This window comes from Pyrus communis, chromosome 2, assembly GCF_963583255.1.
Source record: "Pyrus communis chromosome 2, drPyrComm1.1, whole genome shotgun sequence".
NCBI lineage: Eukaryota > Viridiplantae > Streptophyta > Magnoliopsida > Rosales > Rosaceae > Pyrus > Pyrus communis.
The window spans coordinates 31,508,825-31,521,935 of record NC_084804.1 but is presented as its reverse complement, the minus strand read 5'-3'; the positions used below and the strand labels follow the sequence as shown (position 1 = coordinate 31,521,935).

The 13,111-nt window shown below is 36.5% G+C and overlaps 1 protein-coding gene across 2 annotated transcripts; it reads right to left on the bottom strand.

The window, feature by feature from the left end:
- Positions 1–4,198: 4,198 nt before the first annotated feature.
- LOC137723332 (ABC transporter G family member 25-like) lies at positions 4,199–12,643 on the bottom strand. 2 transcript variants are annotated; one of them, XM_068462501.1, is made up of 3 exons: positions 12,539–12,643; positions 11,318–12,134; positions 4,199–5,276 (listed from the first exon to the last, which is right to left on the bottom strand). In XM_068462501.1, exons 1-3 carry the CDS (start codon positions 12,641–12,643, stop codon positions 4,243–4,245), a joined length of 1,956 nt encoding a protein of 651 aa, XP_068318602.1. In that variant the 3' UTR covers positions 4,199–4,242. The 2 variants fall into 2 exon arrangements, 1 of the variants encoding a protein (XP_068318602.1); XR_011066889.1 differs by lacking the exons at positions 4,199–5,276; positions 12,539–12,643 and adding an exon at positions 9,088–9,223 and having other exon boundaries at positions 11,318–11,414.
- Positions 12,644–13,111: the final 468 nt, after the last annotated feature.

Sequence of the window (13,111 nt, the reverse complement as noted above, 5' to 3'; positions counted from 1 at the left end):
CCTCATCCCAAAGTGCATGCTTCTTTGCCAAAGCAAAAGAGTCTGCCAAAGTTAGATCTTCTTTCATGATCAACTTTTCGAACAGTGGATAGTCTAATGGGAATCCTTTTTGGAAAGTTGTAGTTGCTATTGAGTTATCACATCCGACTATCTTCGTCTTCTCTACTTTGAATCTTTTCACGTAGTCGCGGAGCTACTCTTTTGGGTTCTTCTTCACATTGAACAAGTGGTCAGACTTTTTCTTGATCAAGAGGTAGGATGAGTATTCTTTGGTGAAAACCAAAGCCACCAAAGAAAGATCATCAAAACTCTAGATGAATCGTGGTGGCAAGGTGTGAAAGCAATCTTGTGCTTCGCCTTGTAAAGTGGTGGCGAATATCTTGCATATAAAAGCATCGTTGTTCCTATAAAGGACCATTGTGCTTCGGTAGTGCTTCAAGTGCCTCTCCGGATCTCTATCTCCTTTGAAAGATGTGAAATGTGGCATACTAAACTTACATGAAGGCTCTGCCTGCTCGATTTCATCTGTGGATGATGGCCTGCTTATGTTGGTTATGTCCGTTTGTAGTGCTTCATCAGCCACTTCATTGTATTGGAAATCACGCAATCGCTCGTTTAAGAGCCTTTTAACCTCTTCCTGAATTTGCCTTTGTTGGGGTAACAGAACTCTCAGCTATCCCCGATCTTGACCTGCTGATCTAGGCTGCTCTTCTATGTGCCCGACTCGTCTAAGTGGCGATGGTGATACATGTGGTCCGTTCCTGGCAGGCGAAGGAATTCTTCGTAGGCTACCAGTAGAACTTGAGCCGGATTGAGTGACTGCTTCTTTCCATCTCTCATGTTGCCTACTCCGATGTGATGTAGAGAATGCTCCTTGTGGGCCTAGTCGTGAATGAAAGTTTTGCCTAGAAGGCTGCTCATGTTTATTATTGGAGTGTGGCCCTAACCGTGAATGTATACTCGTCTGTGGGCCTAGTCAAAAGTACATGCTCATCTACATGCTTAGACTGGAGTATACACTATCTCAGAGGCCTAGTCAAGAGTGTACACTGTTCGAACACTCGGTTCGTGGCTGGTTGTGTGGCTACTTGCTAAGATGCTGCTAGAAAGGTTCTTCGTCTGCCCTTGTCCTATTTTGGGACACCTTGTCTGGGGCACGTTGGATCTCGATGAGCAGCAAGAGTTGATTCACCAACGTCATTTGTTGTGCAAAGGCACTCATCAACTTTATGACTTGTCGAGACAAGTGATGTTCGTCATTCGGATTGAAAGAGCTCAAAAGGAATGCGTCTCCTTGAGCGGTGGAAGGGCGGTAAACTCCAGGCGCGAGATTTGAGTTAGGAAATGTCAAATCCGTAGAGAAATGTGGTGAAAATGCCTCCAGCTCGATCGTAGGTCCTGAAATTTGAAGCTGAGATGGTTAAACTAATCTTGGTCCAACTTGGGCTGCTTGGAAAGCCACAGGAACAAGTTGGGCCATAGGAGTAGGTTCATCAGCGTGTGGCGCACGTGGGTGCGAGGCTAGGGCTCAGTTTGGCAATGTGTTGAGCTTAAGCGGCTGGGGTCGGCTTGATTATAACTTGGGCCCTTAAAGGTTGAAGTGGCACGACTTGGATCGTGGTTGTGGCACCGTGAACCTTGTCGAGGGTGGCTGCCGTGGTGGTTGCCACAGTGGTGCCCCGTGGGGGTGGCGCCGCTCCATTCATCATTATGTTGAACCTTGTAGATCATTGCGGTCCTAATCCTTGAACGTTGGAATTTCCGTTCGTCGAAGTTTTCGAATCTCTTACCATTGTACTTTTATTTTACATTTTATCAAAGAATTTTTAGAAATAAAAATTCCAAAATAAGAACGTATGAAAAATCTACAAATGAACACGAAAATGAAAAACCTTGAATGATAGAGTCTTCTACGAGTGTTTGATCAAGACTCTCAATGAAAGCACCAATTTGTGGATGCAAATTTCCACCTTCATCTTCTTGGACAAAATTGTACCTACAAAACAATTCACACCTTAGTCAAGGCCAAGAGCCTCACACACCCACGATGAATTTAGGGGGAGGGGGGCCTTTGGCCAAAGAACCTCCGATACCAAAGTTAGAATTTTGAGGAAAAAGTGTTTGAAAAATTTAGAGAATTTTGCAAGGGTGTTGAATTTAGGTTTTTGGAGAAAATAGGTGATATTTATAGGGGTGTGGCCGACCCCTTTAAGAGAAATGGGGACCAGCCACTTGGGTGGTTTTTTGGGTGTGATTCACAATTTATTAGCTAATTAATAAATTAATTGGGTAATAAGTCAATTAATTAGCTAAATATAATTTGAAAGAAATGATTTGGAGGTTACCTTGTGGAGAAGATTTGATGAGGATGGTTGAAATAGGTTTTGAATAATTACCTATTTTGAGCACTTTTGACCTTGATTGAATCATGATTGTCCACTGCTCATGCGTAGGAGTTCTGGTATTCTTCAAGGGTAATTTTATCCTTTTAACCCTAGAATCCACGTGTCACCTCCATATTTTTCTCAATTATTTTTTGCTCCACAACATGGAATATAAATGCTAACATTTAAATAGAACCAAGGGACTAAACTCAATTTTGAATCTTGTACCAAGCATTAATCTAAATTCATCTTATTTAGAGATTAAAAACTAGTTTTCTATTTTTGCTCAAAAAAAATCTAGTTTTCTATTTTATAAAGGCTTTTTAGCCAAAATGGTCTCCAAGATTGGCATAGCTCCTCACTTTGGTCCTTGAGATTTGAAATCGATAAAAGTGATCCCTGAATTTGACCACCAACAATTATTTAGGCCACTCTGTGAAAATTTATGTTAAATTAGGACCAAAATCACAAAGTACCCTCAATTTAAGAAACAATGGTCCAAAATGATTTGATAAAAATTGAGGATTTTTTTGTTATTTTATCCTTATTTAGTGAAGATTTTTTTACGGAATGAGCAAAATGATTGATGGTGGACAAACTCATGGACCACTTCTATCGATTTTAAATCTCAAGGACCAAATTAAAGAATTATGTCAATCTCAAAAACCATTTTAGATGAAAAAAATAATAATAATGTAATAGTTTTCACGTATATTTTGTAAATGTAGGTTTCCACATAAACATGAAGAAGAAATGAAGATCATTTTGGGTACCATCATTACAGTTATAGCTACAATACAAACTTGGTACTGTTGCTGGTTTCGTAGCGGAGAGTCATTAACTGATTGGGATTAGCAAAGACGATAATATGTAAATAGGTTACCTAATCGAACTAAAGCTGTGTACCTTCGAGTTGCTTAGTATGTGTTTTCAAAACTTAATTGGTCCAAGTCTTGAAAGAAAGCGTAAGTTGCGTTAGAACAGACTGGGATGGGTTAGGCTTGGGCTGCCCAGTCAAACAGAGGCGCGAATGCAAGATGCTAGCGGAATGATCGGCCTGTTTGGCATTCTTTCATTCATTTTTCGCTCTCAAATCCACTCCCCTTCAAATATAGGGTCGATTAAGATTTGCTTCTCTGGAATACCAAAAGCAAGCAGGATCACTTGCGTAGCGAGACTGCTGAGAGTATCTATGTCAAAGAGGCAGTAGCAATGTTTTTAAATATTCTGGGACATAATTTGGAGTATATATTCATCGCACTTCAAATATGTCCAACAATAGTAATACTATCTCGCGTATAGTAATGACAGATGTGTAAATAAATTGTTTTTGTTTACATAGGCCATTGCCCCCAAGATTTAGTTATTCCACCAAAAAATTTCCATTGCATCGGAGAGCAATAGCTTATTCGTAAATTGGTGAAAGCAAGGAAGCCCTCAATCCATATATAGATATATCTCGCAGCTTCGTTTAAAACCTTGGAGCCTACGCATACACATTCGGAATGACCTTTCTCTTTGTGGTATGGCTAAAGTTTGAATTGTGTATCAAACAGATCGCTTGCTTTAAGGTGCTTAAAATATGTATTGACCAAAAAATAAACTACAATGTAACATATATGAATTAATTCATCAATGTAGCTTCATTAGTATATGACATTTTAAGATATACAAGATTGCTATATTATTGCATTTCGTCGATCCCATTGAATGATTACAGTGTTGCTAACATACGATCTATCAACTTGTACAAACAAACACAGAGAAAAATAAATTCATCCATTTCAGAGAATTACAACTAAAGAGGTCTTTCGAAGAACATGGAATCCAAATGCAAGTAATTATTGTATGAATTATTTCAAACTTTACTGCGTCTCAATGCAAGGTAAGCCACTAACCTATATGCGAAAAACATAAACAACATGACACATACGCTCGTCGCAGGGCTAATTTGCCCTACGACATCTTGCTCGACAAACTTGCAGCTTGCTTTGTGATCACCTGCATGATCATGGTCATGAGATGAGCAGGCCAAGAGGGATGATAATTTACTACCTTCCCCATATTGGACATTGATTAGCAGCCTATAACTATAAAAGGTAGCAGAAATATATTTGAGCCAAGCAAAACAAGAAGGAACCTTATGCACGTAATATCCTCCGGTCAGCACAAAAGCTAGCATTGTCACTGTTGCTATCGTGGAGGCCTGTTTGGCATCCATGATTGCCGCGCCTAAAGCAAGGCCAAGCCCTTGAGACACTAGCACATAGCCGAGTAAAACCAACAAGGTTAATAGAAAAGCGCCCATGTCGGCTTTTAATCCGGCCATCCAGTAAGCCATGACAAGAAATATTGTAGGAAGAATAAGCTCCATCGGTAGGTCTCCGACCATTCGAGCCATGAAATACGAAGAGAGAGTGTACATACCCGAGGCCTGCTCCTTAATGAAGATGGCACGTTCTTGGGGAAATGCAAATACCGAGTTGAAAGAAGGTAAGACTCCCCAAAATATAGAAATGAAGAAGAGAAGGCCTAAACGATCCTGGATATCTAAATAATCTGATTGCCACCACATTAGACCAGCTAACAATGCACCGGCCACTACCTGTAAAACTCGCAGCGAGTTGAAGGACTCATGCTTTCGTTCCTTGAGGCTTCTTTGCAGCAAAATATGGAATTGGTTGAACCAAGTGGAAACAATATCACCAATACTTGTTCTCCGCTCTTTTGAACAATGGCTCTGAACGTAAGTCGTTTCTTTTGTTGCTGCACTGGTATTGTCCAAGCATTCAGCTTTCACCTTGGGAGCTAACAAGGTATTGTATGAGGAAACAAGGATTTCTTTCATGTTGGGCTTATCCCTTTCGCCTAGACCATTAAGTTGGCACACTCCTGCATACATAGTTCCATGAATTAGTTACTTTCTAATTTGAATCACTTCTTTTGGAAGGTATATATAGTTCTCCCACCAAAGTACACATGGATAAATTCCAGACGGTAAAATTTCAATCCTCCCAAGAATTGAAGACCATGTTTTGCAGTTGAAGAAATTGCCCAAATTTATGGCAGAACATTAATTACGAAGTTTAACAAATTGTGCATAAAATTGTATCTAATTAAAGACACTTTTTATTTTTATTTTATAAATCTACATACTGATACATTTGTTTGTGGTCGCTATATTCATCAACCATTACACCATCTAACTCAAAACATCAGTCTTTTACAATCTATATTGATCTAAACTTTCATTATCTAGAAAATTAACTTCATCGAAACCATTAAGTGGTCTATCAAAAAGATACATAGCCGAACCTAATATTCTCATATTAATAATAAAAATAAGAAAGACTTTGGATTCGGTCCCTAATCACTAACACTCTTTAACTAAAACTTTAATGGTATTCAATTTTTTTTTTTTTTTAATCAAAGTCCCTTGACTTTGAAAACCTCATTATATCAATATTAATATGTATTTTTCTATATGTTTGACATTTATGAGATTTATAATCCCATATTGTGTGTGTGTATATATATTTGGCATATAAATTCTAGATTTAAAGTCCCTCATTATATTACAATGTAATAATATGAAACGGCTACAGTAAAAAGTTTTCAAAATTTTTTATTGAATAAATGAATAAAAACAATGTAATAATATGAAATCATAAATAGCAAAAGAATGTATCCATAGTGTTAAAAAATTGTAAATCAGTTGTATAGTAATGTACCCAAAAATTCATATGGATACATTATTTTGATTGAAATTTTATTATACCAAAATCTTAGAATAAAATTTTATTAATTTGAATACTTTAATTGAAAGAAAAAATATTAAATTTTAGTATTAATTTCTCCCTATAATCTTACAAAGATTGATAATTCGTGTTACACTTATCAGATTTTTTAGTTTTTCATAAACTAAAATGTTTTATTTTATATTTTTAAATAAGGGTACATTTGAAATTGAAAAAGGCGTAAATTTATAGATTTTACATTAAAAATTGGGTTCATTTTACATTAAAAAAAAATAAAAATAAAAATTGGTACATTTTACATATAAAGAAGTGGTACATTTATATAGTAGAATGGGTACAAAAAAAAACGAAAAAAAAAAAAAGCCCTAGACTACATATAAATCTTTGAAAGAAAAGGGCACAAAAAGTAATTAATATATGGGTACAACTAAAAAGAAATTTAGTACAGATTCAAAAAAGGGTTGCAAATTAAAATTGGGTACAAACTAAAAATAAATGTATATGTTACAAAGTATAGCCATAAATATATATATATATATACACCAAACGTAACGTTTCTAATACTAAATTAATATATTTTAGAAATTTAATTTAAATTTGCTAATATGTAAATATTTTATTACTGAAATAATGACACTCATTAAAACCTAAGGACCTTGATAAAAAATTGCAAAGAAATAAGGTTTTAATCAATGGAATATAAGAAAGAGGAATGAGAACCTAATTTCTCCTAAAAATAATCATCATGACAACAATGAAAAATGCTCAAGTCCTAAATCTAGTCTAATAATATTGTAATATCAATGAGGAAGACGATGTTTCATTATAAAACCATTTAGCAATAAAATAAATAGTTCATCGACACCTTACAAGTGTAAGGATGATATTTCCTTACTTGTCAGGGTCCAAGTGTTGTTTACATAATCGAAAATAGATATAGCTATCTGCATGGATTCAATATTTCGTTTAAAACATTGAAAAGAATGTGATATAGCTATCTGCGTGGATTCAATATTCCGTTTAAAACATTGAAAAGAATGTGGAATTACCGATTATGATGCGGTTGATCACATTGGTCCATGTATTTATTTTACTTTAGATCATCAGTCATCACATTGGTCCGTTTACCGAATAGCACATTTTGGTGTGGTACTCATATGGTCATATTTATTTGATTATACTACTACGTATAATCTAATGGTTGAAAACATAGCCTATATGTGTCATCATGTGCAAACAAATAATAAGTTAACAAGGTGAGCATCCACTAATGTTGCTGCTGCCAGTCAAGGGGTGGCCACCACTTACTCTGATTTAATTTAGTGGAAATGTTTATACTAATTTTACTTTTGAACTTTTTAATTTTCAAACTAAGAAAGGCATAGACAGTGACCAAGAAAACCCACTTAAATTATTCAAAGTGGCCAAATTAAACGAATGCTGGTGAAAATTTGTTGTAATCATGTTACGATATTGGACTATATATCCAGTCCACTATCCAAATTCCTACTCATGATCTTACATAGATAACTATATTGACATACACGGTTACGTACGAAAACATTAAAACGATTGTTTTTTAATCAAATGATCAAATAATTATATCATTTTGTGTGATTTCGCATGATTGAGGACATACTTAAAATTGTTATAAAACACAATTAGCCCTAAAAGTTGCACCTTAAGTAACGTTATTTCAGAAATCATTTCATTGTCACTCCTCATAAAACGGTTCGTCTAAGAAAAATCAGTTAAATGAGATCAAAGAGGTTTTACCAAAAGTGGGACGCAAGTATTATTCCCGATAAAAACAACATATAGATATATACTATTTTTGCAGTCTTATGCTACTACATAAGTACTAATATCATTTAATAAAGATGATGGAAACTATAGGCTAATCTATCTATTAAGATTAGGATTAAGATTAAGATTAGGCGGCAATCGAGAATATGTTTTATAGATAATTTAAAAGAGTAATAAACATATATGAAGGGTTCACCAAAGAGGAGGAAGATCAGCCAATTCAATAAAGAGACAATGATATGATTCGCCAACTTCCAAATGTTTATGCTTCCTTAACTAATTGATGGTTTCTCGCGCCACTAATTCCGTCATCAATTTCTCCACCTCAATCCACAATGTATATCTCATTTTATTGTCTAGGAATAGATTAAAGGCAAAGTTAAATAAGGACAAGAAACTTCTCTAAGTTTATTTAATGCTCTAAAGTTTAGCATTTTCTGCCTTAAACAAGAATAAAAAGGATTAAAATTCCCAGATATCTAGTCAAAGAGCACTTGTTCTACGCTTAATTGTGTATTATTTAGGTGTAGCTCTTGTAAAGGGGTGTGACAAACCCCACTCATATTCTCTTCGAACACTAATACTAGCAACTTGAATAATACACCGAAACTATCGTAACTGTTGGTCTGATAATGTTTGACAACTACTGAAGCCGATAAACCAGTCCCATTTCAATTTTCTAGGTTCTCAAACAATTCCATGCTAAAATGGTGGAGTGAGTTTAGTAATTTCGAGATTTTAAACAAATGGTAAAAGCATCGTGGCCTTTGGCTACATGTTAGAACAGAGAAATTTTCCTGGTTCCCAGAACTGTAGCTCAAGATTGATAGTCGGTGTTCCTACCCCATAGAAATTAGCCGTGTGCCTTTTTCTTTTAAGTTGCGAGCTAGGGTTGTCTTCCTGACATAAGGAACTTATATTTTACGAAGCAACATAGCATGCATGATCCACTATCCTCAGTGAAACAAGACAGGTCAACTTGATTGGGAATTGAAGTGACGGGATTCAGTGGACGGTCCAAGTTAAGACGTGTAGCCCATAAAGTAGATAATTGAATCCCTGTTGAAATAAAGGATATATGATATATGGTGGTAGTGGCTAACATCCCACTCTGCATACTATATTATTTCGTTCTCAGCACACTATCCCATACCGCATATTTCTCCCCCTTTAATCCACCTCCTACTAAATTAGGAACACTTTGCAAGTCAAAATCCATCAATGAAAACCATCTTTGCGTGGTTCTGCACCGCATAAAGCATTATCCTTCCCCACCTGCTAATGATTTGTTTTTATTTTAATTTTTGAAACAAAAATAGAATGATTTGCATAGAACCAACTAATGAGCTTACCGTAGTAGCATATTCTAATAATACAATGGGTAAGTTTCTATACACGTTTAATTTATTATTAAAAGGATGCCAGTGAGGATTAAATAAACAAAGAGTCTTTTTCAGGTACCAGTCAAAGGTCAAAACATTAAGAAAACATTAGGGAGAGAGAGAGATTGTGTATGCGGGATTTAGATCTTCTGCGGATTCCTTTACTAGAGATCACGGGGATCAATACATCATAACCGTTCATCAAATATCGTACCGTCACAATTAAATACTTTTTATAATTTTAAAAGTAAAGTAATCTTGTTTTATGTGAAAGATATATAAAAAAAATAATGTTCATATAATCTTTGATGAACGGTTATGATGTATTGATCCTTATGATCCCGAATGAAGGGATTCGGAGAGAATCTAAATCTGTGTGTGGCAAGAGTAGTGATCGAGCTCTCCAATTCAAGAAAAGATCATCCATCTAGTCTGAAGAAAACCAGACACGTGGAGAGCACTAAAGCATTTTTAACATGACCATCATTAATTTCCAATACTAAGAAAACTTTTAACTAACATGTTTTAGAATAGGTACAACTAAAAAAATGAATCAAAACAATTTTATAAAATATTAAAATAATACAAAATAATTACACGATTGCCATTCAATTCTATCCCATTTTTCGACTGGATAATTTTTTCCTTTGATTGGTTGAACAAATTTTTGAAGAACAGACAATCAAATTTTAGAGACCTGTCGATCAAACTTTCTAGTCTCAATATCACTATCCAACAATGATATTAAAAAAAAAACATATTAAGTAATAAAATTTCCCATAAATTTTATAATTTTATTGTGTACACAAGTAAAAAAAGAAAAATGGACCAACACGAAAAAACATAATTGCACATGAAATGCATATTGTTTTTTTTTTTAAGTTACTGTTAAAAAGTGACTTGAACTGTTTCGGTGACATGAAAATATTTTCGGCCCAAATGATTGTTGTTGGCGACAATTTCTGGCAATAGAATCAGTGGTATGTAGGTCATGTGCATAGGAAAGGAAATAAATGTTCCTATGCTTATAAGAGTATTTGCCTCTATTTTGTGACTTGATCCAAATCAAATGAGAAGGAATTGGTCGTTTTCTTAAAATTGGTTTTTGTGTTTTTAAATTCTTTATTAAAATTGGTATTTAATCTGGATTTGCCCTTGCTAAATTGTCTGTTTATTAACAAAGGTAACGGTAATTGAGACTTGAAAATCAAGATTAAGAATTAAAAAATGCCTTGTCTTACTCTAAAGAAGACTAGTAATTAAGCACAAATAGCTACTTGACAACCTAAGTTGTGGACTCGTGGCAGTTAATGATCAATGCGCCGTGACACCCTCGATAAGTAGGACGCAGCCATGAGAATGTAGCGACCCAGCACCCATACCATATAATATATAACCATGATACAAGTCCATAACACATTCAATCAGTACATCGATCCACAGCAGTAACTCACATCCTAAGTATGGAGAAGTAATTGCCCCACATATATATGTCTGGTCTCTCACTACTACTCCTGACTGAGACACTGACTTTGAATGTTTGGATCACCCCAATCACCATTCTATTTGTCCACTATTCCAGTATAACCAATTATTTCTATGTTGAAATCATAACTTTATTTATGATATTAGCGCTAGGTTTAGCAACTTTAATGACCACACATATTTTATGTCGAACACAATTTAGTTGTTCACAAGTGAGGGAGCTAGCTTGCAAATAGATGAAGAAATGTTTCGAATCAAAATGACGTGGAAGTTGATGATGGATTATTACTCAATTGTTAATTAATATACTTATTTCTTATTAATGACACATTATTTAATTTGTAAATTTAGTTTATAAAACATTATTCAAATCTTAGTTACGCACCAACATTTGTTGAGTTGAAGAATAAAAAACAAAACATCAGATTTTGGCAGAATTTAAGTAAGCTAGGAAATTAATTTAACTTAAATAATAATTAAAAGGTAGGAAAAGGTGACATACCATTAGCGAGATCAAGGAGGAAGTCAGCAGGGTTCATGGGGAAAGCCGGCGCGAAGCCAATAGATCCAAAGTAGTTCATGGCCTCACTCCCCTTCCCAAAATACAAACACCTTCCGTCGCACAGCACCAACACCGAGTCCAACATCTGATACACTTGACTCGACGGCTGGTGTATCGACGTCACGATCGTCTTCCCCTTGTGAGCCAGCGACCCCAGCGTGCTTAGCAGCCGGTGCGCCGCCGTTGAGTCCAGACCCGACGTCGGCTCGTCCAGAATCAGTAAGCTTGGATTCATCAGCACCTCGTGCGCTATGCTCACCCTCTTCCTTTCCCCTCCCGACACGCCACGTACGAAGGTGTTGCCGATTATGGTGTTCTCGCACTTGTGCAAGCCGAGCTCTGAAATGACGGACTCGGCGGCGGAGACTTTTTCCTTTTTGGAGAGGGTGCGAGGGAGCCGGAGGAGGGCGCAGAAGACGAGGGTTTCGCGGACGGTGAGGTGAGGGTAGAGAACGTCGTCCTGAGGGACGAAGCCGGTCCGACGGAGGACGGTTTTGGTAAGGGCTCGACCGTTGGCAAGGACGGTGCCCTGATGTTTGCGGTTGAGCCTGCCGGCAAGGGCGTTGAGGAGCGTTGATTTCCCGCTTCCTGATGGGCCGAGAATGGCTAGGATTTCTCCGGAGGACGCCATTCCTGTGATTCCATGCAGAATAGTCCGTTCTTGTTCTTCTTGTCTGGGTTTGTCCTTGTGACCAAACAAACAGTCTCTGTACTGTGATTTGTTGTCTATCTTCACTTTGTAAGACACGTCCACGAACTGCATCATCACCATCATCATCATCATAAGCAGCATACATATATATTTGTATGTGAACTAAGCACTAGTACGTACAGTCAAGAAAATTGTAGTCAACTCGATTTTAAATCAAACTACATATGGTTATTTAATAAAAGTTAACTTTTATTGTTGTATTTTCTCTTTCGTCTTTAGATAAAAGAAGGAAGTATGGCTGTCCATAAGTTTCGTAGACCCCGTGGTGCATAGGAAGATGGACATGTTGTATAAGAATCTTTTCTCAAGATATCTTCCAAACTGTTGGGGTTGTTGCTCTGGATATTGTTCCTCCGGTGTGAAAATAGGTAACTAGCTAAGGTAGAGTCAAGTTAATTTCAAATATTGGTCAACCGTGACATGCGGTTGCGAATATTGTTAATTGTTACCTTGAGAGTGATGGGAAAGCAATTGGTGGAAGAGATTAAGGAAGGCAAGTGATCCGGTGAGTGATCTGATCCGTTGGGAGTTTGATCTCCACCATTAAAATCCATCTCTGCTGCTACTGTATATATAGTTTCTTAGTTAATAGTTATTTGAAGTAATAATAGGGGCATATGTCTAGAACTTAGGACTTAGAGAGAGATTAGAGAGAGAAGCATATGAGAGAGCAAGTGAAGGGCCAAGGGGGCACAAGAGAGGGTATTTATGCAGTTGGGTAAGGTGGAAAGGTGGAGGTCTTTGGGGTGGGTGTGGGGTTGCACTGCCACGTCAAAGTGAAATACACACAACAGATGTGCTACGTGGCAGCTCCGTGCAACATTTTGCAGCTTTTCGAGAAGGATTCATGGAAAAAGTATAAAGAATGATGAACATGGACATTCCCCCCCTCCCAAAAAACAAAAAAAAATCCCCCACCGAAAGGAATCCTCACCGGATTTTTTATCTGGAAATTTAAGGCTCCTATGACTCTAGCCGTTCATCGTATAACGTGCAATCAGTTTTCGTTAAGTAATATTTAT

Coding starts and splice junctions, on each gene's coding strand:
- LOC137723332 (XM_068462501.1), bottom strand. CDS start 12,643: ATGGATTTTAATGGTGGAGATCAAACTCCCAACGGATCAGATCACTCA. Junction 12,135..12,538: donor GCTTTCCCATCACTCTCAAG/GTAACAATTAAC, acceptor GTGATGATGCAG/TTCGTGGACGTGTCTTACAA. Junction 5,277..11,317: donor CCTCCTTGATCTCGCTAATG/GTATGTCACCTT, acceptor CTATGTATGCAG/GAGTGTGCCAACTTAATGGT.